We start from the raw sequence: 26,776 nt of genomic DNA on the forward strand, positions 1-26,776 counted from the left end.
TCCAACAGCACAGCGTTCCCTCAGCACTGCCCCTCCCGCAGTGCGGCGTTACCTCGACACTGCACCTCCAACAGCACAGCGTTCCCTCAGCACTGCCCCTCCCGCAGTGCGGCGTTACCTCGACACTGCACCTCCAACAGCACAGCGTTCCCTCAGCACTGCCCCTCCCGCAGTGCGGCGTTACCTCAGCACTGCCCCTCCCGCAGTGCGGCGTTACCTCGACACTGCACCTCCAACAGCACAGCGTTCCCTCAGCACTGCCCCTCCAGCAGTGCGGCGTTACCTCAGCACTGCCCCTCCCGCAGTGCGGCGTTACCTCGACACTGCACCTCCAACAGCACAGCGTTCCCTCAGCACTGCCCCTCCCGCAGTGCGGCGTTACCTCAGCACTGCCCCTCCCGCAGTGCGGCGTTACCTCGACACTGCCCCTCCAACAGCACAGCGTTCCCTCAGCACTGCCCCTCCCGCAGTGCGGCGTTACCTTGGCACTGCCCCTCCCGCAGTGCGGCGTTACCTTGGCACTGCACCTCCAACAGCACAGCGTTCCCTCAGCACTGCCCCTCCTGCAGCACGGCGTTCCCTCGACACTGCCCCTCCCACAGCGCAGCATTCCCTCAGCACTGCCCCTCTGAGCTGGGTCTGGACAGTGTCTTGAATCCATGACCTTATGATTCAGTTGACTGAACTTCCTACAGGAGGGTAAACAAAGCAAAATTAGCACTGTTAGTACAGAGGCATGATTAAGCTGCTGAAAGAATTGCATTTTAACCTGGAATTATTTTTAACATTTTTATAGAATGGCTGTGATACAATAGCTTTGTAGTCACTGCCGAGGCCAGAGCGAGGACTCTGTCAACCCAAGTACACCGATTTCTCCAAACCATCTTCGATCTGTGTGTACTCCAGGTGGGAAGGGTAGTACTCACTCTGGTACCGTGAGTGGTGACGGATGTACTCGAGGTAATCTGGCGCACCTGGGCAAATTACATTGTCAGCAAGGAGGACTGTTCCCTTGCGAAGCAGATCACAGGCCTACAGTTAGGGGTGGGGGGGGGGGGAGGAATGGAAGATAATGGGAAGAGTGATTTAATCAATGGCAGTGATTTGCTCTTCTCACTCCCTCATTGCTACAGACTTCAAGAGAGTGATGTTCCCCAGTATTGCCTTTCTGGAATCAATGCAGCACTCCCTCCTCACCGCCCCTCCCACAGTGTGGAGCCTCAGTACTGCCAACCCCCCCCCCCCCCCCACGGTGCAGCACTTCCTCAACACACCCCTTCCCACAATGCGGCACTCCCTCAGTACCGCCCCTCCCACGGTGCGGCGCTCCCACAGTGCAGCGCTCCCTCAGTACCACCCCTCCCACAGTGCGGCGCTCCCACAGTGCAATGCTCCCACAGTAGCACCCCTCCCACAGTGCAGCGCTCCCTCAGTACCGCCCTCCCACGGTGCGGCGCTCCCTCAGTACCGCCCTCCCACGGTGCGGCGCTCCCTCAGTACTGCCCCTCCCACGGTGCGGCGCTCCCTCAGTACCGCCCTCCCACGGTGCAGTGCTCCCACAGTAGTACCCCTCCCACGGTGCGGCGCTCCCTCAGTACCGCCCTCCCACGGTGCGGTGCTCCCACAGTAGTACCCCTCCCACGGTGCGGCGCTCCCTCAGTACCGCCCTCCCACTGTATGGCGCTCCCTCAGTACCGCCCTCCCACGGTGCAGCGCTCCCTCAGGCCACCCCTCCCACGGTGCAGCGCTCCCTCAGTACCACCCCTCCCATAGCGTGATGCTCCCACAGTAGCACCCCTCCCACGGTGCGGCGCTCCCTCAGGCCACCCCTCCCACGATGCGGCACTCCCTCAGTACCACCCCCCCCACAGTGTGGCGCTCCCTCACCACTGTCCCTCAATGAGTCCCATGTGGTTAGACTTCAATCTATGAACTTTTTACTTTGGCACATCCTTGAAGCTTGTTATCGCTACCAACAACAACTGTCGAGACAACACTTGGGAAGTCTTTCCCTGGCTGGGAGGTGCCTCGGGCCATCCCAAGGCAGGGAAAGGTGCAGGAGAAATACACTTCCGTTTTCTGTGTTGCCTTTAGATGAAAACGAGGTGCAGCAAGACGTTTTCCAGGAGCATGATCAAAGAATGACTAAAACCGAGCCACAACAGGAGATGACGGTGGGTTAAAGTCAAAACTAACAGCAGGTGCTTAAAGCCTAAAATAAAAACAGCAAATGCTGGAACTACGCAGCAGGTCAGGCTGCACCTGTGGAAAGAGAAACTGTCTTTGACCTGAAATGTTAACTGTTTCTCTTCCCACAGATGCAGCCTGACCTGCTGCGTAGTTCCAGCAACTTCTGCTTTTATTTTATAATGGCTGGTTAATTGGCCTCTACAGAGGTACCCATAGTGTAGGTGGCAGGGGAATGAAGAGGGAGTAGATGGGTATACAAGGGAGAGCAAAGGCCCTTGCATGGGCCCCAGCTACGCCTGCCTTTTCGTAGACTACATTGAACAGTCTCTGTTCCAAGCCTACTCCAGCCCCATTCCTCAACCCTTTCTCCGTTATATCAACGACCGCATCGGTGCGACTTCTTGCACCCATGCAGAACTTGACAGTTTCATAAGCCTCGCCATTCATTTTCACCCAGCTCTAATTCACACTGACTATCTCTGACACCTCTCTCTCCTTCCTCGATCTTTCCGTCTCCATCTCAGGAGATGCTTTATCCACCGACACCTTCCACAAAGCCACTGACGCCCACAGCTACCTCGATTACAGCTCCTCCCACCCTGTCTCTTGCAAGGATGCGATCTCTTTCTCTCAATTTTTCCATCCCTGCCACATCTGCTCCCATGATGAGGCTTTCCACTTCAGAATATCTGACGTCCAACTTTTTTTACAAACCATGGCTCCCCACCCCCCCCACCATGGTCAAGAGAACTCACACCTTCACCTCTGCCATTTCCTGCACCTCTGTTCTTACCCCCACCCCTCCCAGACCCAACAGGGAATGGGTCCCCCTTGTCCTCACATTTCATCCCACCAGCCTACGCGTCCAACACATCATTCTCCGCCACTTCCACCATCTCCAACGGGACCCCACCACCGAGCACATCTTCCCCTCCCCACCCCTTTCTGCCTTTCGCAGGGACCGTGCTCTCTCCGCGACTCCCTAGTCCACTCCTCCCTCCCCACTCATCCCACCCTTTCCACTGCCCCCGCCGTAGGTGCAACACCTGCCTCTCCACCACCTCCATCCAGGGACCCAAACAGTCCTAGCAGGTGCAACAGAGATTTACCTGCACCTCCCTTAATATCTTCTACTGCATTCGGTGCTCCAAGTGTAGCCTCCTTTACATTGGGGAGACCAAACGCAGACTAGGTAACCGTTCCACAGAACACCCGCACTCCATCCGTAACCGTGATCTGCATCTCCCCATTGCCAGTCACTGCAACACCCCCCGCTTCCCCCCCCCTCCACCCCACACTATCACTGATATGTCAGTCCTCGGCCTCCTCCCCCGCACCTGCCTATCACTATCTCTTACCTGCATCTACCTATCACCACCTTGTGCCCACCCTGCCTCCCCTCTTCTGTCCACCTCTCACTGCTCTGCTTCCCCCCCCCCCCCACCCATATATTGGGCTTCCCCTTCTCCTATCTTCAGTCCTGAAGAAGGGTCCTGACCCGAAACGTTGACCACCTGCTTTTCCCCACGGATGCTGCCTGGCCTGCTGAGTTTCTCCAGCATCTTGTTGTTTTTTTCCATCAGAGAGAATAGGTTAGAAGTGAACAAGTGATTGTGAGAGCCAGCATCAACTCGACAGGCCGGGTGGCCTCCTGATTCACAGGGATAGGGGACCAAAGCTTGGCCGTAAAGAAGGATAGGGAGGTTCAGGAAGAAACTTAGATCGAGGCACAGGCAGGGCTGCAAGGGTCGGAGCAACAGAGATCAGGGGACAATTAGGAGGCTGGAGTCGGTGGAGCACAATGGGTAATGGCTGTTACATGGGCTGGAAGAGGGCCAGTCTATGGAGAGGTTTTAAAACTGGGACACAAGTGGATTCCTTGCCTCCTGGGAGCCTGTGTGGATCAGTGGGTGATCGGCTACACCAGCGAAGTGAAATCATTGTGTGTTTTACAGTCATATCACAAGGAAACACCGAGACCGTGCTGAATGTCAAGAACATATTTACCCTAATCCTAAACCGATTCCATTTTACATTCCCATCAATCCACCACCCACCTACACACCAGGGGCAATTTAGAGTACCCTATTAATCCACCAGCATGTCCTTAGGGTGCAGAGCACCTGGGGGGGAGCCCACGCAGTCACAGGGAAAACATGCAAACTCCACACAGGCAGCACCAGAGGTCAAGATCACTGGTGTCACAGGCAGATAGTGTGGTAAAGGTGGTGTTCGGCACGTTGGCCTTCATCAGTCAGGGCACTGAATGTAGGAGTTGGGACAAGGTGCTATATTGCAGTTGTACAAGACCTTGGTGAGGCTGCATCTGGAATATCATGTACAGTTTTGGTTACCCTGTTATAGGAAGGACGTCATTACGCTGGGCAGAATGTAAAGAAGATTGATGAGGATGCTGCCAGCACTCAAGGGCCCGAGTGATAGGGAGAGGTTGGACAGGCTAGGACTTTATTCCTTCGAGACTGAAGGGTGGCCTTATAGAGGTGTATAAAATCATGAGGGGGATAGATAGGGTCAATGCACACAATCTCTTTCCCAGGGAAAGGGAATCAAAAATTAGAGGGCATAGGTTTAAGATGAGAGGGGTGAGATTTAAAAGGGATCCAAGGGGCAACTTCTTCACACAGAGGGTGATGCATATATGACATGAGCTGCCACAGGAAGTGGTTGAGGCAGGTACATTAACAACATTTAAAGACACTTGGCACATGGATAGGAAAGGTTTAGAGGGACATGGGCCAAAAGGGATGAACTCAGATGGGCATTTTGGTTGGCATGAATGAGTTGGGCCGAAAGGCCTGTTTCCGTGCTGTATTGCTCTCTGACTGTATGGAGCTGTGAGGGAGCATCTCTCCTAGCTGTACCATGGTGCTGTGAACAAACCTCTACCCACCACCACCACTTCACTTTACAAACTCCCCAGCACCCTGTTATTGCCATGGCTTGCAAGCATCCTCAGGCTACCTGACTGCACAGGCACCACAACCTCTCTGCCTCTCATCTGGTGGCACTGAAGCCTCACGTTAACAGGGAGGTGCTGCTAGTTACCTCCAAGAGCTTGGCATCCCGGGTATAGCTCTCCTTCCAGTGGTCCAGGAAGACAAAATCCAACTTCTTCACATCAAACTTTTCCCGGAGCTCTGGAATCAGATCCCAGGACGAGCCCACCAGAAGCTGCACCTGTAACACAGTCAAGTTATTCAAACCAGCCTGAGGGGAGACGTGTGCTGGAAGTAGTTTTGCATTTACTTCCCTGTCAAGCCACTCAACCAACTCTCCCATCCCAAATGGATAGACAGACAATATCCTGTTCCCCAGGGTCAAAATGCCTAATACCAGAGGGCATGCATTTAAAGTGAGAGGGGGGAAAGTTCAAAGGAGATGTGCGGGGCAGATTGTTTTACACAGAGAGTGGTGGGTGCCTGGAATGTGCTGCCTGGGGTGGTGGTGGAGGCAGATACAACAGAGGTGTTTAAGAGGCTCTTGGATAGGCACATGGATGTGCAGAGAATGGAGGATGATGGACATTGTGTAGGGTGAAGAGATTAGGTGTCATTAGCTTAATTGGTTCAGCACAACATCATGTTCTAACTGCCTCAAAGGCACTTTCACTGAGCCACAATTCTGAGTATTGGGGGTTTCTTCCTCTGAGAATTGAAAGGTCTTTTTCTGAGCTGTGAGATTGGTCCGAGATCCAGCCCTGGCAGAGCCAGGATTCCCTCCAACTGAAGATTATATCCTTCACCTCAATCTGTTACATATTCCATTCCCCTTGAACCGACTGCATCACTCTTCAGCAAATAACTGAGGCTATTCATACTCTTGGATCAACTTGGTGGCACAGTGGTATAGCAGATATGGCAGCTGCCCCACAGCACCAGAGACACGGGCCCAATGCTGACCTGTGGCCCTGTCTGTGTGGAGTTTGCACATTCTCCCTGTGACCGCGTGGGTTTCCTCCCACGTCCCAAAGCCGTGCAGGTGTATCGGTTAATAAGCCACTAGTGTGTAAGTGACTGGTAAAATCGAAAGGGGCGGGGGGGGGGGGGGCAGAATCGATGAGAACATGGGAGAATAAAAAATGGGATTAGTGTAAATTGTTTGATGATCAGCACAGACTCAGTGGGCCGAAGGGCCTGCTTCCACACTGTACCTCTCTATGTCTATTTAAACTTGGGCTGATTTTCAGATCACATGAATGTATGTAATGACCAGGGCTGTTCACTTCCCCTTCTGGAACATCTCCCTCACAGGCATCGACTGCTGAAACCTTCAACCGTGCCTTTGTTACGGCCAGATGCTCCTCTGGCTCCACTCTGTAAATTGTCCGAAACTCTGCTTCCCCCGTCCTGACTTGCAGAGTCTTTCACAGGTCACCCCCTAACCTTCCCAGCCCACACTGGCTTCTGGTTAATCAAAGCCTCCATTTTGAAGATGCATCCTTGTCTCACCCCTTCCCCATCTCTCACCCCCTCCTGCCCCAACACCCCTCCTTATCTCTGTAACTCCCTCCAGCCCCTACACCCCTCCCAATCTATAACTCCCTCCAGCCCCTACACCCCTCCCAATCTCTGTAACTTCCTCCAGCCCCTACACCCCTCCCTATCTCTGTAAACCCCTCCAGACCCTACACCCCTCCCTATCTCTGTAACTCCCTCCAGCCCCTACATCCCTCCCTAACTTCCCACAGCCCCGGCCCCTTTGTTATCACCTCCTATCCCTACAACCCCCTCTGACTCCCACACCCCACTCTCTGTAACCCCCTCTGACCCCCACACCCCACTCTCTGTAACCCCCTCTGACCCCCACACCCCCTCTATCTCTGTAACCCCCTCCAGCCCCTACACCCCCCCTCACTATAACCCCCCACCTTCTACACCTCTCCCTTCCTCTGCAACCCTGTGGTTCCTACACCCCTGCCTGTCTTCCCGTCCAGCTCCTACAGCCACCTGACATTTTTCTTGCACCTTGGTTGGCCCTGATCTCTGAAACTCTCTCTCTAAACTCCTCTGCCTTTACTCTCTTTGTGACCAAACACAGATCACTTCTCCTTGGAACCCCGTGCGCAGTGTTTTAAATTAGGCAGTTGTGAAGAGATTTGGGGTGCTTGTTCTCACCTGGTCTCCCACACCAGCATGGGCAATAATCTGCTTTGCCACCTTTGCTGTGTCAGGGTTAAACTCAACGGTGTAGAGGCGAGCCCCGGGCTGCAGGAGCCTGGCGATACGGATGGTGGAGTAGCCACAGTAGGTGCCCAGTTCCAGCACAATGCTCGGGTTCACCTCCGATACAATCTGATCCAGGATCAGACCTGGAAAGGAATTGTGATGAAGCAATGAGAAGCTTTCCCTCCTCTGAATGAGCTGCCAGCAATGAGAGGTGCTGCTTTATGCACAAGGCACCGATTGTGGTCGAGTGAGCAGCTTTCTCACCTCCACATCACAGCGATCCGTGGAGCACAAAATCCAAGGACGGCACTGAGGGAAAACTGCACTGTCGGAGGGGCAGTGCCAAGATAACGCCTCTGTTGAGCGGCAGTGCCAAGGGAATGATGCACTACTCGAAGGAGAGTGCTAAGGAAGAACCGCACTATCAGACAAATATTGCTGAGGAAATGCCGCGCTGTCCAAGGGGCGGCGCCAAGGGAGCGCCGTGCCACCCGAGGAGCAGCGCCGAGGGAGCGTCACGTCAAGGGGCGGCGCCGAGGGAGCACCATGCCGACCAAGGGGCGGCGCCGAGGGAGTGCCACGCCGTCCGAGGGATGGCGCCGAGGGAGTGCTGCACTGTCCGAGGGGCAGTGCCACAGGTCTGCTGGATTGTTGAAGCAGCATCGTCTGAAAGCGCAGTACCGAGGGGATGCTGCAGTGTGGGAAGGGCCGCCTTTCAGATGGGGTGATAGGCCAACCTTTAAAACTGCCCCCCCCCCCCCCAGGTTCACTTCAAAGGGAGTTGTGGCGATCCCTCCAGTGTCCTGCAACAGTATTTATTCCTCAACCATGTCTCCATTAGTACTCCTCTGTTACCTGGGAACCTTGATGTTGTGAAAGTTATTACAGAAGGCAAACGTTATAACGATTATTTTCGCGAGGTTCTACCCTGGGTGGAATGGGGAGGACAATGTTTCTTGGCATGAATTAATTTCCCTCAATGGGTGGAAATGTGGAATGCACCATATAGCTGTCAAACCTGTCCCTCCCCTCCACCAGTGCTAGGGTGTTCTTAAGTGGCTGAGCAACACACACAAAGTGCTGGAAGAACTCAGCAGGTCGGGCAACATCTGTGGAGGGAAATGAACAGTCGACGTTTCGGGTCGAGACCCTTCATCAGGACTTCCCTGTTTAGAAGGAAGATCCCTCTGGAGATCTCCCCTCTGAACAGGCCATTGTCTCCCACACCACCACCAGCCTCATCACCTCTGGAGATCTCCCCTCTGAACAGGCCATTGTCTCCCACACTATCCTTGACCTCATTACCTCTGGAGATCTCCCCTCTGAACAGGTCATTGTCTCCCACACCATCCCCGACCTCATTACCTCTGGAGATCTTCCCTCTGAACAGACCATTGTCTCCCACACCACCACCAGCCTCATCACCTCTGGACATCTCCCCTCTAAACAGGCCATTGTCTCCCACACCATCCCTGACCTCATTACCTCTGAAGATCTCCCCTCTGAACAGGCCATTGTCTCCCACACCACCACCGGCCTCATTACCTCTGGAGATCTCCCCTCTTAAATATTTGCCACCATAGACGCTGCCTGACCTGCTGAGTTCCTCCAGCATTCTGTATGTGTTGCTCCAGATCCCAGCACCTGCAGAATCGCTTGTGTCTCCGTTAAGTGGCTGATTTAACACACCGGAAGGGGCAGTACTCACCTTTCTCATCGCCCACGTTCATGGCCCACTCAGTGCTCTTGCAGAACTCGTCGATGGTGTCCACCACACTCTGCGGCACACCAGCCACGGCCCTCTCCAGCACGTACTTCAGCATCCGCTCTGGCTGGGTGCTGCGGGTCAGCCAGTCCCGCAGGTAGCTGCAGATCCGGTCCTGCCACAGCAGCACCAGCTTTGCCTTGTGCTGGCTCAGCAAGCTTCTCATCTTGAATAGAACCAGACAGCCTGTGATCACCGAGGTCACTGCGCACAGAAGGTACATCTGCAAGTGAATGGTTAAATGAATTCAGTTAACACAGCAGAACTTTATGATGGAAATAACAAATGTGAGGCTAGCAGTTAGGTATGGATAATAAGTTCATGATAGGAATGAAATCAAGAAAGTTATGTGGTCAAACCTGCTCCTCTCACACACTGATGTGAAGAACACTTTGTGGGGATGGTGTTACACAGCAGCCTTCCCTCAAAGATCCTTTGTGGTCGCATCTCACTTGAATGTCCTTTCTTTCTTAGGAGGTTCGGCTTGTCACTGAACACTCTAACAAACTTCTACAGATGTACTATTGAAAGTACCCTGACTGGTTGCATCATAGTCTGGGATGGCAATTCAAATGTGCAGAGTTGTGGACTCAGCCCAACACATCACAAGCACATCCTTCCCCACCATTGGTAGTATCTACAGGAAGTGCTGCCTCAAGAAGGCAACATCCATCATCAAGATATAGATATTCATTTATTAGTCACATGTACATCGAAACGCACAGTGAAATGCGTCTTTCTGCGTTACTGAGAGTGTTCTGAGGGCAGCCCGCAAGTGTCGCCGCATTTCCGGCACTAACATAGCACGCCCACAACTTCCTAACCCGTACGTTTTTGGAATGTGGGAGGAACCGGAGCACCCGGAGGAAACCCACGCAGTCATGGGGAGAACGTACAAACTCCTTACAGACAGTGGTGGGAATTGAACCTGGGTTGCTGGCGCTGTAATAGCATTACGATAACCGCTACACTACCGTGCCACCTCGATGAAAGATCCCCACCATCCAGGCCATGCCATCTTCTCGCAACTACCATCATGTAGGAGGTACAGAAACCTGAAGTCCCCACACCACCAGGTTCAACTCCCCTTCAACCATTCAGCTCTTGAACCAAGCGGCACAACCCTAATCACTACAGTTTAGCAACACTATGACCACCTTGCACTAAAATTAACTTTGTCTTTTTTTTGTTACAATTGTGTTCTTTCTTGTAAAAATTGTGTATAATTTATGTTTATGTATTTCTTGTGAATGCTGCTTATCTGATGCTCTGTGCCTGCGATGCTGCTGCAAGGAAGTTTTTCATTGCCCCTGTGCACACATGGACTTGTGCATCTGACAGTAAACTCGACTTTGACTTTGTAGCAAGTACTACTAGATCCAGGAGCACACCAGTCAGCAACACTCACGGATGGCTCTTTCTGCAGGCTTCAGTTAGACCCAGGTCCTCTGTGGTGTGTGTACAGGATAATGTGTGCCTATGCCTGTACAGTAGAGAAGAGTTAGGTGAGAGAATAAACGAGCTGCACATGCTTTGGTAGGTCTCTATGTACAGAGAGAGGTACAAGACAGAAACAGGCCCTTTGGGCCCACGCAAACATCAGGCACTCATTTTACACTAATCCTACCCTAAACCTGACCATATTCTGATCAATTCCCCCAATATTCTACCACTCAGCTGCACAATGGGGGCACTTACAGTGTCTTATTAACCTACCAACCCACACGCCTTTGGGAATGTGGGAGGAAACCAGCGCACCGGGGGGAACCCACACAGTCACAGGGAGAATGTGCAGACTTCACACAGACAACAAGGATCGAACCCAGGACTCTGGTGCTCGGGAGGCGCAAACTTTACGAGCTACACCACTGTGCCTTCTGAGTACTTCCAGCATTTTGTTTGTTTCACGCACTGCAGGAATCCCTAAACTACTCAGTTGTTATAGCAAGTCACATACATCATAGCTTTTACCTTCAATAGCAATTGTCCTCCGTCTCAGTGCTCAAAGAGTCCTGTTCTATTGAGCTACAAAGCCACCACTGATCCCAAAACAAACCCCTCACAGAGGCATTCCAGCTGCCCATGGCCCCTGATGTGCCCAGGCTGTCAGAAGCATTGCGGAAAACTGTGGTCATCAACTAAACCCCACGGGCCAAACTGAGCGAGGAAGGTACGTGGACACCTTGCAGGAGTCTCAAAGGGGACAAGCTACTCGTGACCCGATAGCCACCCATACCTACGGAGGAGACAGGCCCTCTGTCTGTGATGCACAGCAACTTGGCTTACTTCAGATCAGATCTGTTGTGGCCCAGATCAACAGACAAGGCAGAGGGGAGGAGGAATGCTGCATCGTCAGCCTGACAGAGACGACATCAAACCCAGATATCCCTGTACGAATATGCTGAGGGACTAATCAGAGATCTTGTACTGTATTAACTGCAGCACTCTTGCTTCTGGCCATGGTTTTAATGGCCGGCAAGAATGCAGACGCAAAATCTAGGTTTACACTCCAGGGGAGTAATTTTACTATTAATGGCTGAGTAAACAACTAGTCAGGCGTGACAGCGATCCCTTTCATTATAGTTCTGCACCAGGCACTGGGTTGCTGTACTTTTCAGGCTGGTTCAGGGTGACCAGAGGCACACGCTGCAGAGCTTTTAACTTTCAGTTTGTGTGTCAAATGTCCACCCCTCCCCAACAAGGTTTAGCAGACTAATGATTATCATCATTAGGAGGAGACCCTAAATCATGGCCTGCCTGCTCTCTCAAATGGATGAGAAAGGTCCCATGGTTGCTCTTTCATAAGAAGAGCAGGGCAGGAATTCTCCCCTGTGCTCTGAAGCTAAATGGAATGGAGATCAATGGAACAGCTTGCCTGGTTTTAACCTCGCTGCTGTTAGTGGAACAACACACAAAAAGCTGGAGGAACTCAGCAGGTCAGGCAGCATCTATGGGGAGGTGGGGGGGGGGGGGGGGGGGGGGGGAGAATGGACAGTCGATGTTTTGGGTCGAGACCCTTTGTGGGAGCTTGCTATTAAAAAATGGCTCCCACGTTTCCGAAGTTACATCAGTGAGCATCTAATCTGTGTAATCTCAGATTGCCCATTTTGTTTAGTGTTAGTCAAGTTTAGTTTAGTTTGTTTAGTTTAGTTTAGTCTAATCTGTGTAATCTCATATTGCCCATTTTGTTTAGTGTTTTGTGCACTGAGATGGCACTGCCCAATTTTAATACAAGTTGTGAAGCTTTGATATCCAGGAGCCAGTCCTCTGGTATTTACAGTGGTACATAACAAAAATATTGCTGGGAACACTCATCAGGTCAGGCAGCATCTGTAGAGAGGGAAACAGAGTCAACGTTTCAGGTAGGTGAGTATCTTTCATCGCAGCTGTCGCATCTGCAGTATTTTGTTCTTGGATATGGGGCTAAATCCATTTTCTATGAATTTTGTAGGAAATGCATTATTCATCGGGAGCTGGCTCGGGGAAGTTAGGCTCTATGCACAAATTAAGAGAAGGTTAACTATACCAAGGGCCACAGAGTTGGGGCTTGAGAGATGAAGCAATTCCTGCAGTGTCTCAGCTCCCGAGTTTCACATCAGTTAGAATCCTAGAATCGCACAGCACAGAGAGGGGCCCTGTCAGCCCACCTCACCTGTGCCAACCCTGACGCCTACCCACACTAATCCCATCTGCCTGCATTAGGCCCATTATCCCGCTACTCCTTCTCTACCCAAACCTTTTAAGCGTCGTACTTGTACCAGCCTCTCCCACATGCTCTGACGGCTTGTTCCAGATAACCACCACCTTCTGTGTGAAAAGCTTACCCCTCAGATCTCCGTTAAATTTCTCCTCTCTCTCTTTAAATCTGAACTCTCTAGGTCTAGACTCCCCTGTAGTACCTATTCTTTCAATGCCCCTCATAATTTTATATATCTCTACAAGGTCACCCCTCAGCCTCCTCCGTTCCAGTAAGAATAAGCCCAGCCTCTTCAATTTATCCTTATAAATGCAGCCCTCCATTCCAGGCATCACCCAGACAAATCTCTTCTGCACTCTCTCTATTGCTACCACATCCTTCCCATAGTGTGACAACCAGAACTGCATACAAAGCTCCAAGTGAGACCTAATCAGTACCTTGTAAAGTTATAACACTGCAATTCTATGCCTCAACCTGCAGAGGCAAGCACGCCATAGATCTTCTACACCACCCTCTCTACCTGGGTTGCCAATTTCAGGGAACTATAGACTTGAATCCAAGGTCCCTCTGTTCATTAACATTTCCTCGCACCCTACCCAGAACTGTACATGTCCTACCCCTACTTGACTATAAAATGCATCATCTTGCACTTGTTCAGATTAAATTCCATCTGCTAACGCTCTGCCCAACTTGCCATCTGATCTATATATAGCTGTAATCTTAGACAAGTTTCCTCGCTATCCACAACACCACCAACCTTTGCGTCATCGGCAAATTTACTAATCATGCCTCCTACATTCACATCCAAGTCACTAATATAGATCACAAACAATAAGGGTCCCAGCACCGATCCCTGCAATACATCACTGGTCACAGACTTCCAATCAGAGAAGCATCCATCTCACCACCACCCTCTGCCTCCTATCACCAAGACAATTTTGGATCCAGCTTGCCTTGAATCTCAGGAGCCTTGACCTTCTGAACCAGCCTACCACGTGGAACCTTGTCAAATGCCTTATTCAAGTCCGTACAGACAACATCTGCTGCCCTGCCTTCATCAAGCTTCTTAGTTACCTCCTCAAAAATCTCAACTAAATTAGTGAGGCAAGAATCTCTCCTGCATAAAGCCATGACGACTATTCCTCTTTAGCCACCATCTTCCTGAATCCACACAAATCCAATCCCATGCGATTTTCTCCAGTAATTTCCATACCACTGACATAAGGCTCACTGGCCTGCAGTTACCTGGCTTATTCCTGCTGCTCTTTTAAAATAAAGGAACAACATTAGCAATCCTGACACCTCAGCTGTAGCTAATAAAGATGCAAAGATGCCTATCAGGGCCCTAGCTATCTCCCTTATTTCCCACAGCAACCTGAGATACATTTCATTCAGTCCTGGGGATTTATCAACCCTGATGCATTGCAATGGAAGAATACGGTCCCAATGTGGGCAAATGAGATCAGCGTAGATGGGTAAAATTGTCAGCACATAGAAGGGTCCATTTCCATGCTGTACAACTCTATGACACTCACGAGGTCGGACAACATCCATGGAGCAAGAAACAGTTGATGTTCAGGAGGAGAGAGAAAGGGTGAACTTTAAAGATCAAAGAAGCTTCATCTTTGATCTGAAACGTTAACTCTATTTCTCTCTCTACAGATGCTGCCTGACCCACTAAGTATTTCCTGTCTATTGTTTTTATTTCAGATTTGCAGGCATCTGCTGTTTTATTTGACTTTCACATCCTACTTATAGAAGTTGATAAGAGCATCTTGGAGACAGTGGTGCCAACTGACATTGTTGTTAACGAGATCCATTTTGTCATGATCAGACAATAAGTGGTCTCTCCCTTCTGTAACCCAGAAGTACTCAGGGCAAGTCAACAACACTAATGTTGCTTCATCTGACATACAACTCCTGACAACCTGCTTCCCTTTCATTCAGGATAATTTGCTTTCCTTTTTCTGACAAGGTGGCACAGTGGTGTAGCTATAGAGTTAATGCCTCAAAGCTCCAGCATTGTCATATGCACAGGTGCAATGAAAAACTTCCTTGCAGCAGCATCATAGGCACATACCATCAGATAAGCAGCATTCACAAGAAAAACAAATTAAACATAAATTATACACAACTTTTTTACAAAAAAGAATACAATTAGAACAAAAAACAAGTCAATTTTTGCGCAAAGTGATCAGAGTGGTCATAGTGTTGCTAAACTGTAGTGATTAGGGTTGTGCCGCTTGGTTCAAGGACTGAACTGTTGAACGGAAGTAGCTGTTCCTGAACCTGGTGGTGTGGGGACTTCAGGCTTCTGTACCTCCTGCCCAATGGGAGCTGTGAGAAGATGACATGGCCCGGATGTGGCGATCTTTGATGATGGATGTTGCCTCCTTGAGGCAGCGCCTCCTGTAGATACCACCAATGGTGGGGAGGGATGTGCCCGTGATGTATTGGGCTGAGTCCACTACTCTCTGCAGCTTCTTTCGTAGCTGCGCATTCGAATTGCTGCACCAGACCATGATGCAACCAGTAAGGATACTTCCAACAGTACATCTGTAGAAGTTTGTTAAGAGTGTTCAGTGACAAGCCTAACCTCCTAAGAAAGTAAAGACAGTGACTGGCACAATCCTGACATCTGGTACTCTCTCTCCCAGTGATAGTGTGGACTTCCTCCCACATCACAAACATGTGCAGGTTGGAAGGTTAATTGGACACTATAGGTTGTCCCTTGTATGCAACTGAGGGGTAGAATCTGGAGGGAGTTGATGAAAATGTGGGCAGGATAGGTTATACAGAAAATTAGTGAGGGAATGGGATTGATCTGAGAGCCAGTGAAGATGATGGGCAAGAATGTCCTTCTACTTCACAAGAAAGTATGAGAAATATAAGAAAATATGTGGAATGGATCACCCAGGAAAGAACAGCGATTACAGTCAGTACAGTTTCTTCAGTGAACCTGCCCTGTACGATTTGCATATATCCTGGTATGTCTATCCAAGTTTCCAAAAGGTTTTACTCACTTCTATTGGCCTTAGATAAGTAGTGGCCTTCTCTCTAAGTGAGAGCATCAGGTCTGTCTAAACAACTGAATCACGCTAGGCTAACAATCCTATGTAATACTGTTAGCATTGAGGGAACACCTCGCTGTTGGCGAGAGACAGCACCAAGGGAACATTGTGCCATCAGCAAGGACAGCGCTGAGGGAGCACAGCACCTTCAATAGGGATAACGCCAAGGGAGCACAGTGCCATCACCAGGGACAGCTCTAAGGGAGCACTGCGCCATCACTGAAGGAACGCCACATCGTCAGCACGGACCATCTACAGGAGGCGCTGCCTCAAGAAGGCAACATCTATCATCAAAGATCCCCACCATCCAGGCCATGCCACCTTCTCGCAGATACCATCGGGCAGGAGGTACAGACACCTGAAGTCCCACATCAAAAGGTTCAAGAATAGCTACAACCATTCAGTTCTTGAACTGAGCGGCAAAACCCCAATCACTACAGTTTAGCAACACTATGATCACGTTTCACTAAAATGGGCTTTGTTCTTTTTTGATCTAATTGTGTTCTTTCTTGTAAAAATTGTGTATAATTTATGTTTAATTCGTTTTTCTTGTGAATGCTGCTTATCTGATGCTATGTGAAATGAGATATCTTTATTAGTCATGTGTACATCGAAACACACAGCGAAATACATCTTTTGCGCAGAGTGTTCTGTGGGCATGCTATGTTGTTGCCACGCTTCCGGCACCAATATAGCACGCCCACAACTTCCTAACCTGTATGTCTTTTGGAATGTGGGAGGAAACCAGAGCACCCAGAGGAAACCCACGCAGACACAGGGAAAACGTACAAACTCCCTACAGACAGCAGCGGGAATCGAACGCAGGTCGCTGGTGCTGTAAAGCGTTATGCTAATCACTACACTACCGTGCCTGCCCTGTGATGCTGCTGCAAGTAAGTTTTTCACTGTGCCACACATACTTTGCATATGAAAATAAACTCGACAGACAGTGCTGAGGGAGTGCCACACGATCAGAAGGAAAGCCCTAACAGTGCAGCACCTTCAGTAGCAACAACACTAAGGGAGCGCAGTGCCAAGGGAGTGCCGAGCAATCAGTAGGGACAACGCTGACAAAGTGCTGTGCTATCAGGTGGGACGGGGCTGATGAAGTGCACACTGTCAGGAGGACAGAATTTAGGGAGTAGTGTACTGTGGAAGGATTTGTACTGAGAGACTACCACCGTACCATTTGTCTGGCAGTACTGAGGGGAGTTGTTGGCCCAATTAGGACCTGTGGTCAGAGGGCAGCAGAGGAGCCACCATGTTGACAGAGGCAGTTCTGAGAGCGGGTCTTACTGGCAGCACTTGAAAGTACATTGTTTTTCACACGAGATGTTAGACTGAGGCTCCACTGACAGGTGGAGGGAATTACTGTGGCACTCTACGGAACTCAGGCAATACCAGAAGAATGGCACAGGAGTGGCCATGTTCCTCAGCTGGCATCCAAAACACAATCTGCTCATTCATCCCACTGCAATCCGCGGCATCTTGTAGTTTTGCTACGTGTTGCATAAAAGCAGTGACCGATCTGCAAAAGTATTTCACTGGCTGTGAAATGATTTGGTCATGCTGGGGTGATTAAGTGTTCTCTCTTTTCATAAAAATCAAACCCAGAGCCAGGAAAGTACAAATTTCAGAAGAAGGTTCCTCAAACTTATTTGCAACCTATACCAGAAGACATTACATGATTTTGCAATGCAAATAAAAATATTTTCAGTCTTGCCTGGCTTACTTCCAAATGAGTTCCTCCTCTCTCCTGATCTTCAATTGCGTTGTAATTCTTAAATCTCTCTCGACGGCCAGCGCAAACAAACAGGGACTTTCCAAAGGCTGCAATGTTTGAAGTTAATGAGCTGCAGCTAGAACAGTCCAGGGACACTGCGTGACACAGTTCCAGATCCCTCAACTGGTGAGTGACGCCTGATGCAGCAAGGGGAGGGGAAAGCGGGTCACTTATTCCAAGAAACAAAAACCTGTTTGTGCAATGCCTTGCAACACCCTGTAACGTGACAAACCACTTCACAAGAGGATTACATTTCCAACAGTGGGTTCAGTAATTCTGGGGTACAAGTTAGGTGGGGGAGGAAATTCAAACAATCAGCCATTGTCCTTGTTTCTGATCACCATACTGTGTGTTTGAGTAAGTGAGAGTTGAAGAGTTTCACACACAAACTGGACAAAATCCTCACTAACACATGTACAAACCCTCCAGCAGGAATCTCTGAACAGTGTTTAAGAACAGGGAAGGGGGCCATCCCTCTAACCCTAGGGTTATGAGAACAATTTCTGAACCTCCATATACCTGGTACAGGTTATCATCAGCAAACAAACAGATTGCAAGCAAAGGACTTTGATATTTTGTACGTAATGGTTAAAGGTCAGAGGGATTTGGATTGCAGTTTTCGCACATGGTGGATTCCGATTATTTATACCAGTTATGATGCATACAACAACCCACGGTCAATCATTAAGACTCATATTTATCCTTGACACTGAACTTAGCAGGTTTTGTAACCCCAATCGCAAATCGCCCTACGTTACCAAATATACCTCCAGATAGCTTTACATATTTCAAGCTCACACACTGTCCCCAAGCATCCTGTGTCACTGACTGTATCTCAGTAACTCCTCTCCCCGAGGACCTTGTTACTGACTGTATTTCTGCTGATGTTAGCCCAGCTCCCTCACACTGTCCCTCAGTAAAACCCCTCCCCCAGTACTGTGTCACTGACTGTATCTTCACTGATGTTAATCCAGCTCCCTCATACTGTCCCTCAGTGACCCCTCTAACCCTGCAACTTGTGTCACTGAATCTCCACTGATGTAATCCAGTTCCCTCACATTTCCCCCAGTAACCCCTCTCCCCAGTGCCCAGTGAAACTGATTATATCTCCACTGATAACCCACCTCACTCACACTGTCAATCAATAATCCTGCTCTCCTATGACTTGTATCAGTATGGATATTAAATCAGCTGTCATGGGAGAATAGCTGTGTTCTTGCACTGCCGCTGAGGACATATAAATATTTCAAGATTTGTTTTGATTTAAGGAAACACAGGAAAGAGATCCTGAATAATGAAAAGATGCAGAGCGACGATTTTCCCACCTCACCACAGATAACACCTCAATGATGAATAGATTCATGGACAGCTTCTGTTGAGAAATATCTAACATGAATATTAATTGCTCTGCCAGAGAAGGCAATTTTGTTTAACCGTTTGTAAATGTCACAGGAATTGTTTGGCACTGTTCTTGCTCTGGGGAAGGGCGACTGAGAATTTACTAGACTTATTGAATTTACTAGGTTTATCCTTTGTCTTGTATGATATTGAGTAGACATCACAGGAATAGAAGCAGGTCATTCACAACACAGGATCTGGTACACAGAAACGGGTGGAAACTATTCACCCTTTTTAGTCTCTCAGACCGGGAAAAGAGGAGGCCATTCAGCCTCTCAAGTCTATTGCACAGGAACAGAAAAATGCCGCTTAGTTTCTTGAGCTCGTTACATGAGAATAGAAAAGCACCATTCAGCCCCTCAAGCCTGTTCTGCAGCAAGGGGGAAGTGTCATTGAGCTCTTATGGTTCCTGTGCAACAGCAAGAGGAGCTCAAATGACACTTCCCCCTTGCTGCATAACAGGCTACTCAGCCTCTCGAGGTTGTTCAGCCATTCAACTGGCCTTGGTTCCACTTCCCTTACCCAACAAGAATCCATCAATCCTGGACTTGAAAGCTCCAGCTCATACACCCTCCCCTCACATAGCAACAGCCACAACAGGGACAGGGGTTCCCAACTTCGCCCCACTCTTTACACAAAGAACTGCTGTTGACATCGCCTATGAATGGCCTGGTTCTTAACTCTTTCTTGACGCTCTTCCAATCGAGTAACTGTTTGGTCTCCTTAACTCACCAAATTCTTCACTGTCTTAAGCTCCTTGATCACATTGGCCCTTGATCATTGATCCTCAAGGGAGCAGAGGCCCAGTCGGCATCATCTCTCCTTGCAATGTAACCATTTTAGTGCTGATATCTTCCTGCCTTCTCCAACTCCATTCTCACCTTCCCGAACTGTAGAAGTGAGCGCTGATGGCAGTCACTCCCGACAGGGCCTGACCAGAGACTGCTACAGTGGCAACTTCCTCTCCATTCCATAAGGCCCTCCCGAGGGCCAACATTTCGATCGCTTCCCTCCCTCCTCCACATGAGCAGCCTTCAGTCAGGACAGCTGCCAGGAGTGATGGAATTGGCCTCAGTACCTCCCAGGATAAGGAGAATGAGGAAACAAGTAATCAGTTCCGGTGAGTTCAGCGTGAGTGGTCCTGCTTCTTTATTGGTTTAGTGATGAATGTGTCACTGGTAGGACATGTTTTTAGTCACTAATTGCCCTTGAGAAGATAGTGATAAAATGGAAGAGTGAAACAAAGATCAAGCAGATCATCCACCTTATCTATTTCTATTAATTTCTTTATAAGGCTTGAGCATCATTGGCGTTATGAGCAATTTATTGCCCTCGAGAAGGTGGCATTGAGCCATTTTCTTCACCCTCTGCAGTGTGTGTGGTAAATGTACTCCCAGAGAGCACAAGGGCAATGGATTGGGAGAGGTGATAGTTTTAGCTTACGACCACAGACCACTACTAGTGTCTGAACCAGTGCTGCACTTTCTTGGTGTGGGGTGCATGTGACGTGGCCCTACTAGGGTGGATGGGTGGGGGGGGGAGGAAGGAAAAGAGCTGATAATTGTCAGCCCAGTTGGGGCCTGGGGTCGGCTCAGTGGCTGGAGCTAGCAAGCGAGTCTGTAACCTTGTAGAATCTGAGAATCTCCCCACTGTCGAAGACATCTTCAAGAGTCATTGCCTCAAGAGGTGGCATCCATCACTAGGGACCCTCACCATTTGGGACATGCCCGCTTTTCATTACTATCATCAGGGAGGAGATACAAGAAGACCCACACTCAACGATTCAGAAACAGCTTCTTCCCCTCTGCCATCAGATTTCCAAACGGTCCATGAACCCATGAATACTACCTCATTATTCCTTCTTTTCGCACTATTGATTTATTTTTGTAATTTATAGTATGTCTTTGCACTGTACTGCTGCCGCAACACAACAAATTTCATGTCATTCAAGTCAGTGATAATAAATCTGATTCTGAATGTTGCGAGAGCTTAGGGTTAGGGAGACAGTGAATGGAGAAGGGACAGGGCCACAATGGGTGGGCTTGGGGTCATCAGTACTTATTAGCAGTCAGTTAGAGAAATATTAAAAGCAAGGATGGGACTTGCCCTCAGGGTGTCCCACTCATGCATCGTGCCATGAATGCTTAGTTGTCTCAGCAGTGCCTAGGGCAATGTGGTCCAATTTCCCACACAACGTAGATTGTTGTTACATTTTTACTTATACTTTTACAGGTTAAGGAGGCCGCTGGCATTTTTATAGACCCTCCTTAGTGCTAAGAACACTAGAAGCAGGCATAGGCCAATTGGTCCTATGAGCCTGCTCCACCAACCATCAAGGTCGTGGCAGATGCAACCAGAACTCAATGCCACAGAGTCAAAATCTATGTACAGTGTGTTGCCAAGGCCACAACTGGAATACTGTGCAGTTTTGGTACCCTTATCTAAAAAAAGAATATCATAACATTTACCAGGATAATTTGTGGGATGAGAGATTTATTCTATCAAGAGCTTGAATTCCTCTGAGTTTAGAAGAATGAGGGGTGGTCTTACAAGATCCAAAGTGGGCTTGACAGGGTGGCTGTTCAGATGTTTCCACTGATGGCAGAGCCACAAACCAGGGGACACAGCCACTAAAATAAGAGGTCTCCCATTTAAAACTGAGGTGCGTAGAAATTTCTTCTCTCATAGGGTAGTGAATCTCTGGACTTCTCTGTCCCTAAGGGTGGTGGAGGCCAGATCATTCAATATACTTAAGGTGAAGATAGATAAATATTTGAAAGATCCAGGAATTAAGGATTATGGAGAACTGGCACAAAAGAGCCCAGCATTGATCAGCCATGATCATACTGAATGGCAGAGCAGGCTTGAGAGACCTGGTGGCTTACTCCTGCCCTTATTTTCTTGTGTCTTCCCATGCAATTGGACAAAGAATCAAATAAATTGATTTCAATCACGTATAGGCTCAAATCAACTAAGGATGTCACATTCTTCTCCGAAGGACGAGTGAACCAGATTAATTCACAGACAGTCCAGTAGCATCCCGTAACACTGGCTGTTAAAATAACTTTATTTTGAGCTCCAGAATTACTTTATACCCAAATAAAACTCCACCAGCTGCTATGGTGGGATTTGATCATATTTCAGGATCAATGGACCAGAACTCTAGGCTGATAACTTAATTACGATATCACTGTAACGATGGGCATCTGATACGGTAATCACACTGGACTCAAAAAGCCCAACTCAACCTGGCAAGTATCCAGCTACACTTCTGGAGTGACATGAACCCACCTGGAATTGGTCATAATAACAGTTCACACTGTGACGCCCATCTTCAATTATATGGCACTGCCAGGAGCTGCACTTTGCAATCAAATTTCTGACTACACATGCACATACCTGCACCCAATCAAAACCCTGCAATACAGCCCATTTACTCTTCACAGAGGACAGATGTCTAATGCTGAGATTATGCAGTGCAAGGTTTGTAAGGCTAAAGGGGGGGGGGGGGGGGTGGAAAAAATATCACCAGCCCAATATGCTTTATTTTAGGGAGCTGAAGAGAGTTTGGAATTAGGGAATCTGCTTCCCTCAGTAGTATATCATAGTTCATTTCATGTAATAAATTGCACTAACCTTTCTCATTCTATTATATGCCACAATACAATCTCCTTCCCAAAATGATTCATCTGGTCTGCAACAGAAGTTCAGTAACTCAGATCTCTGGGCTCCTCCATTTCTGGGCCTTTGATCATTCCCAAGCAGTTGCTTGGGACCTCAAGCTCTGGAAACGCCACCCTGAACCTCCATCCTCCTCCTCCATGTGAGCCAGGTGGGAGAGGAAAGAAACTGGGTAATGGGGGGGGGGGGGGGGGGGGGGGGAAGGGGCTGTGCTTTGAAAGTAGGGGGCTGAGAGAGCATGGGTGAATCAGGAGAGAGAAAGGAGTCCTACCTTAATGGTAGGACTCGGCAGTGTGGAGGATCAGAGGGATCTTGGGGTCCAAGTCCATAGGACACTCAAAGTGGCGGCGCAGGTTGACTCTGTGGTTAAGAAGGCATATGGTGTATTGTCCTTCATCAATCGAGGAATTGAATTTAGGAGCCATGAGGCATTGTTGCAGCTATATAGGTCCCTGGTCAGACCCCACTTGGAGTACTGTGCTCAGTTCTGGTCGCCTCACTACAGGAAAGATGTGGAAGCCATAGAAAGGGTGCAGAGGAGATTTACAAGGATGCTGCCTGGGATGCGGAGCATGCCTTATGAAAGCAGGTTGAGGGAACTCGGCCTCTTCTCCTTGGAGAGACGGAGGATGACGGGGGACCTGATAGAGGTGTATAAGATGATGAGAAGTATTGATAGGGTAGATAGTCAGAGGCTTTTCCCCAGGGCTGAATTGATGGCCACAAGAGGACATAGGTTTACGGTGCTGGGGAGTAGGTACAGAGGAGATGTCAGGGGTAAGTTTTTTACTCAGAGAGTGGTGAGTGTGTGGAATGGGCTGCCGGAAATTGTGGTGGAGGCTGATACGTTAGGGTCTTTCAAGAGACTGTTAGATCGGTATATGGAGCTGAGTAAAATAGAGGGCTATGGGTAAGCCTAGTAATTTCTAGGGTAGGGACATGTTCGGCACAGCTTTGTGGGCCGAAGGGCCTGAATTGTGCTGTAATTGTTCTATGTTCTAAAGGCAGTGTCAGTTACCTGAAATTTGAAATTTCAATGTTCAAGCCATTGATTGACGACCACCCAGGTGGAATACGAGCTACTGTTAGAACATAACATTCCAGCACAGTGCAGGCCCTTTGGCCTACGATGTTGTGCCAACATCTTATCCTGCTCTAAGATCTATCTAACCCTTCCCTCCCACATAGCCACCTATTTCTCTATCATTCATGTGTCTATCTAAGAGTCTCTTAAATGTCCCATGTATCTGCCCCCACAACCTCTGCTGGTAGTGTGTCCCACACACCCACCACTCTCTTTGTAAAAAAAAACTTACCCCTGACATCCCCCATGTACCTCCCTCCAATCACCTTAAAATTATGCCCCCTCATTTTAGTCATCGTCACCCTGGAGAAAATGTCTCTGACTATCCACTCGATCTATGCCTCTTATCATCTTGTACACCTCTATCAAGTCACCTCTCATCCTCCTTTGCTCCAAAGAGAAAAGTCCTAGCACACTCAACCTAATGAGGATGAAGGTATGCTCTCCAATCCAGGTAGCATCCTGGTAAATCACCTCTGCACCCTTTCTAAAGCTTCCACATCCCTTCTATAATGAAGTGACCAGAACAGAATACTCCAAGTGTGGTCTAACCAGAGTTCTATAGAGCTGCAACATTACCTTGTGGCTCTTGAAATCAATACCCTGACTAATGAAGGCCAACACACCATACACCTTCTTAACAACCCTATCAAACTGCGCAATGACCTTGAGGGATCTATGGACGTGGACCTATGTTCTTCTGGTTTTTGTTGGATCTCACCCAGCTGTGGAGAAGGTCGAGGACAGACAGGTTAGGGTAAGAACGGGAAGGGGAGCTGAAGTGGCATGCAACCGGGAGCTCAAGAAGGCAACTGCAGACAGAGCACAAGTACTCTGCAAAATGGTCTACGCTTGGTCTCACCAATGTAGAGGAGGTCGCGTCCTGAGCACTGAATGCAATAGACAGTTTGGTGAAGGTTCATGCAAAAGTGTGCCTCACCTGGAAGGGCTGTTTAGGTCCCTGGATGACGAGGGAGGTGGTGTAGGGACAGGTCTAACGGTTCTCCTATGGCTGCAGGGTAAAGTGCCTGGGGACAGGGAGGGATGAGGGAACCCAGAGTTATGGAGAGAGGGGTCCCTGCAGAAAGCAGAAAGGGGTGGGGAGAAGTTGTGACTGGTAGTGAGATGGCAGAAATGATGAAGAATGATGTGCTAGATGTGGAAGCTTGTAGGGTGAAAGGCAAGGACCAAAGGAACTCCGCTTCTATTCTTTCTGGTGGGAGGCAGGGTGAGAGCAGAAGTGTGAAAATGGAGGAGGTGCGGGTGAGGGCTCCATCAAACACAGTTCCTGAAAAAGGAGGACATTTCAGATGTCCTTGAACAGAAAGCCTCATCTCAAGAACAGATGCAGTGGAGACAGAGAAACTGAAAAGAATGGATGACATCCGTACAAGGTAGGAGGAGGTGTAGACAAGGTGCTTATGGGAATCAGCGGATAGTTTCTCTACGGAGATAGAGAGTTCCAGAAAGGGGCAAGAGGTGTCAGAAATGGTCTAAGTGAATTTGAGGGCAGGGTGGAAGTTAGGACACAGTGGGCCAAAGGGTCTGTTTCTGTTTGGTATGATTCTATGCTGATCAGAACACTACATGGTCCTTTGAATCCCACCATGTACACAGTTCCCTTCCAAGGCAGACTTCATACAGATTTGAAAGAAATTAGACAATCGCTGGTTTCATTAGTACTTGGCCGAAGTCCTGGATCTCACAGGCTATGTGGGGATCATGGGAGCACCTTCACCATAGACAGTGGCAGCTCCCCATAGACTCCACAAGGGGCAATTACAGTTGGGCATTAACTCTGCAAAAACCACAAGTTCACCACCCCAAGGGCTCAGCTGTCTTCCAGTCTACATTGAGCAGATACATCAAGAATTGTGCGATTGTTCCTATTTGATGCACACATGGTACATTATGGGGAAAGCACTTACTGCATGTGCAGGACCGCTCTTCCAAAGAGCAGATATTTTATGCTGCAACAAAAACAAAATGCTAAAACAAATGGGTGGACTTTGCACATTCTCCTTGTGACCTTGGGTCTCCCCCCCAAATGGTCCAGTTCCCTCCCACATCCCAATAAGGTGCAAGTTGGTGGGTTAAGTTGCTCCTGGTGTGTAGGAGAGAAGTAAAATCTGGTAGGAATTGATGGGGGTGGGGGAGGGGAATTAAAAAAAATTAATGTAGGATTAGTGTAAATAGGTGTTTCATGGTCAGTATGGTCTCTGCGGGCCAAATAGTCTTTTCATCTTGTATCTCTCCCTCTGACTATTGAAGCATGCAGGTTCGATGTTACCTGTAGAAAAGAACTAATGTTGAACAATCCAGACCAAACACCTTTCATCAGAACTGTTTGTAAGACAAGTTTTTCACTGTACCTCGGTAGAAGTGACGATAATAAACCAATACCAATAAGTTAGCTTTAAACTGCAGAAAGGATGGACAGGCAGGACAAAGGGAAAAGCTATGATAGAGTAAGGCCAGGTTGCCATGGTGATGAGCTGTTGAAAAAGTAATCTGGTTGATAGATGAATGAGGGCTGTTGGCTATGCCAGCCAAGTCCTGTGCTAATGCAGAGAGGAAAATCTGAGCCAATGTCACAGATGGGTAAATTACAACAGAAATAGCCAATTCCAATATAGACAAAGCCAGTTACCAGAAGTTGAAGATTTAGATATCGAATCCAGAAGGTTGCAGTATGCCCAGGCGGAAAATGAAGTGTTGTTCCTCAACTTTGTGACAACGCAGGAGACCACGAGTAGGTCAAGGTGGGAGTAGAAGGGAAGAAGTTGGTCAAGGGACTAACTTGCTGGTACCTCATCAATACAAGTTCTTAGCTGCCAGACCTGCAAGACAGCCAATTCCCAATTTACAAAAAAAGGAGACAGTAAAAATAAGTGCATGAAATAAATCAGAGCAACTTTCTT

The 26,776-nt window shown here is 48.8% G+C and overlaps 1 protein-coding gene across 3 annotated transcripts; it reads right to left on the bottom strand.

The window, feature by feature from the left end:
* Positions 1–775: 775 nt before the first annotated feature.
* LOC127566574 (catechol O-methyltransferase A-like) lies at positions 776–26,776 on the bottom strand. Of its 3 annotated transcripts, none has more exons than XM_052009005.1 (5): positions 26,506–26,776; positions 9,085–9,364; positions 7,326–7,519; positions 5,257–5,388; positions 776–1,032 (listed from the first exon to the last, which is right to left on the bottom strand). In XM_052009005.1, the coding sequence occupies exons 2-5, from the start codon at positions 9,362–9,364 to the stop codon at positions 853–855; spliced, it is 786 nt and encodes a 261-aa protein (XP_051864965.1). In that variant the 5' UTR covers positions 26,506–26,776; the 3' UTR covers positions 776–852. The 3 variants fall into 3 exon arrangements, with proteins under 3 accessions (XP_051864965.1, XP_051864963.1, XP_051864964.1); XM_052009003.1 differs by lacking the exon at positions 26,506–26,776 and adding an exon at positions 17,642–17,827; XM_052009004.1 differs by lacking the exon at positions 26,506–26,776 and adding an exon at positions 17,633–17,827.

Source organism: Pristis pectinata, chromosome 43 (genome assembly GCF_009764475.1).
Source record: "Pristis pectinata isolate sPriPec2 chromosome 43, sPriPec2.1.pri, whole genome shotgun sequence".
In the NCBI taxonomy this organism is placed as follows: Eukaryota; Metazoa; Chordata; class Chondrichthyes; order Rhinopristiformes; family Pristidae; genus Pristis; species Pristis pectinata.

What these genes read in the sequence shown, in the direction of transcription:
- LOC127566574 (XM_052009005.1), bottom strand. Translation starts at nt 9,364, where the DNA reads ATGTACCTTCTGTGCGCAGTGACCTCGGTGATCACAGGCTGTCTGGTT. An exon ending in GAACGTGGGCGATGAGAAAG is followed by an intron (nt 7,520 to 9,084) that starts GTGAGTACTGCC and finishes ATTCCTTTCCAG; the next exon opens with GTCTGATCCTGGATCAGATT. An exon ending in GGGATGCCAAGCTCTTGGAG is followed by an intron (nt 1,033 to 5,256) that starts GTAACTAGCAGC and finishes CCCTAACTGTAG; the next exon opens with GCCTGTGATCTGCTTCGCAA.